Source organism: Dinoponera quadriceps, unplaced genomic scaffold (assembly GCF_001313825.1).
Source record: "Dinoponera quadriceps isolate SergipeBrazil2010 unplaced genomic scaffold, ASM131382v1 scaffold2099, whole genome shotgun sequence".
Lineage (NCBI taxonomy): Eukaryota > Metazoa > Arthropoda > Insecta > Hymenoptera > Formicidae > Dinoponera > Dinoponera quadriceps.
Genome location: NW_014556157.1, coordinates 582,315 through 585,340, shown reverse-complemented (window position 1 = coordinate 585,340; position 3,026 = coordinate 582,315). Strand labels below are relative to the sequence as shown.

The 3,026-nt window shown below is 42.5% G+C and overlaps 1 protein-coding gene across 1 annotated transcript; it reads right to left on the bottom strand.

Moving 5' to 3' along the window:
- Window positions 1-577: 577 nt before the first annotated feature.
- On the bottom strand, window positions 578-2,443 carry LOC106747030 (histone H2A-like). The gene is made up of 3 exons (XM_014624267.1): window positions 2,192-2,443; window positions 1,873-2,080; window positions 578-842 (listed from the first exon to the last, which is right to left on the bottom strand). The coding sequence occupies exons 1-3, from the start codon at window positions 2,211-2,213 to the stop codon at window positions 665-667; spliced, it is 408 nt and encodes a 135-aa protein (XP_014479753.1). The 5' UTR covers window positions 2,214-2,443; the 3' UTR covers window positions 578-664.
- Between the last annotated feature and the right edge of the window lie 583 nt (window positions 2,444-3,026).

Genomic DNA, 3,026 nt, shown 5'->3' with positions numbered 1-3,026 from the left:
GTGAAAATGGGCAAGCAATTCTCCAGGCCTTTTGTCCGACATTGAAGCGGAAAACCACGGATTTCTACATTCTCTTATTCTGTTGTGCAGCTATTCCTTCAATAGCTTCACACAGTTTCTTAAATTAATATAGCAATTTAGAAATAAAACACAATTTAGAAATAAAACGTAAAAAACATAATTTAATGTTGTGCAATGGTCAACCAATACAAGCATAACATGTATTTTAATTGAACAGTAATTATATTTCCGATAATGCATAGAGTACTTTTACAGAGGAGAATTATAAGGCGCAAACAAATTATTTAAATATTCAATGCTATAAAATTCAAATGAAGGAGGCAATAACTCAAAAACCCCGAGCTATATGCTATAGAAAAAAAAAACAAGATTTGTTTGAGGATAATCGATTAGTAATGTCACCACAAAAGCAAAGTGTCACATAAATCCTTATTAGTACGTCGACACAAAACGACGTAATAATACAAAGAAAAACAATTAAATTATAATCCTCGTTATCAATTACGACGTTTTTATCCATCAAAATCTCCGCAACTATGTAAATCTGACCCTGCCGTAGATTTATAGGAATATTAATTCAATCCACCGGTTTTGAGAAACGAAGACATTTCTAAAGTATGGTTAGTTATAAATGTATAATATTCTAATATTCTTGGGATGCTTTGTCGCCCTTTCCAGATCCACCGGTGCCAGTTTTCTTCGGCAAAAGGACCGCTTGGATATTAGGCAAGACACCACCTTGAGCAATGGTCACTCCAGACAATAGTTTATTAAGTTCTTCGTCATTCCGGATGGCCAACTGTAGATGACGTGGAATTATCCTGCGGAAGAAAAATATGTGTACAATTTCAGCAGAATATACATATAAATACAAAAGTTTGGATATAATTCTAAATATTCTGAAAGAGATATACAATTTCGAACAGTAGTATATTATATGTAAATACATATTTGAGATCCACAATATTATCGTATTAGGAAACAAATTTCTTCAATGAATATAAGTAATTTCTTGCAAATTATACACATTGAAAGAGAAAGCGAATTAAAAAGCAGTTTCAGACTAGAAACGACACAGGTGGTATATTTTTTAAAGAAATTATGTGTGTATTATCATTATATATATATATATATGAAATCCACAATATTAATGCACCGCAAGAAGTGTTTTAATCAGTATAAAATTCTCTCACAAATTAAAAATATTAAAGGAGAAAGCGAATTAAAGGTAGTTTCGAACTTGAAACACAGATCACATCTTACCCTAGAAATCATAAATGTATATATATATATAAATTATTAAAATCTTATTAAAATCTAATCCTAATTTACTCCTCTTTCATTATTAAACATTACTATGAGTATACCAGAAATTGAGTTAAGACTAATCAGTTAAGGCCGATACAATCAATTCGTCAGCAAGGTTAAATATACACATGTACATGTGCGTTTGGGAAATTCCGGAATATAATTCAAGGGCGAGAAGATTGGTAAATATCAAAATCACGGAGGATATAACTGAAGTCTTGTCGTGAGCTTCTCCGATGAATCAGCACGACGCAACGTTACGGTCGCAGGGATATCGCCGGAAGGAATCGAGGAGTCGTAAGTCAGTTAACGGCGGAGATGTCTCCTCCTCCTCCTTCCGTGTGACGCTGAGTCAAGGGTGCGAAAGAAATCGAGCGAGACGCGGACGTGAGACAGAAAACAGGAAGCCGTATCACGACGCATGAGTGAGAAGGACGAGTTGGTAGATACGGCTAAATAGAGCGAGAGAGAGAAAGCACGGCGTGAAAGAGAAACAAAGACGGAAGGGAAAGAAAGGAGGAAGGAAGGGCTCGCGCCACCGACCTCGTTTTTTTGTTATCCCTGGCGGCGTTTCCGGCCAACTCCAGCACTTCGGCCGCCAAGTATTCCATCACGGCGGCGAGGTAGACCGGTGCTCCGGCGCCGACGCGTTCCGCGTAGTTGCCTTTCCTCAGGAGACGATGGATTCTCCCTACGGGGAACTGCAGCCCTGCCCTGCTGCTGCGGGTCTTCGCCTTCCCCTTGGTCTTGCCTGCGAGCGCAACAAGGACACACACGTCGAGCGTCACTGCGTACCGGCACCGATTCCCACGCCAGCACGAGGTGCGTACGTGCGGGATAATCTCGATCGTCGTCTACTCACCGCCTTTGCCGCGTCCCGACATGTTTCGCCGATTATGAGGTGAGAAAGCGCCTGATGTTTCCTACGTGGGGGGAGAGGGACGTACGGAGATACAGCTCGGAGCAACAGCAGCACGACAGCAACGAGCGCCGAAAGCCGAATGAAGCCGTGGCCCGCGCAACCACGATGCTCACGCGCATGCACGTCCGATATTTTGGCGGCGATCGCGTCCGGCTGGCACTTGTTTGCGCGGGAACGGCCGGCCGCAGTGTCGTCACGACGCGCCGCCGAAAGTCCCTAGCGAGCGTTTCCACCTAGATTACACGTCGCCGTCTAGTGTATCCAGTCGCGTCAGCTACACCCTTCGTCGTCGCAAGCGCTCCGTTACTTCCCTCTCGGTCGATCTCAGGCCTGAATGTATAGATCTGTTTCATCCTTAGGGCAAAAGAAGCGAGGCAACCGCAGGTCTCATCATTCACCTGTGTGTGTTTTCGCGATTGGCGAAAATTTAACCCTTCCGAGGAAAGGTGTCGAGGGTGACCCGAGCGTATGAATGCGTTTCTGTTTAATTGGAACGAGGAAAGGACGGAAATATCATGTGGAACATTAAGCGGGAATATATTTTTCAAGAAAATCTAATGATATAATAAAATCTCTTGGTGCTCCGGGGGTCATGAGTGACCTCTACCTTTCCTCGCGAGAGTTAACTTGAAGGATATCTATTGAAAGTATACTCATAGCGAAATTACTGCCAAAAACTGATAGTCTCATGGTAGTCGCGTGACACGGGAGATTCGCCGTGGATTTCGGCGAATTGCATTTAGCGATTACAGCAACACGGAAGAACGGTGCTTTA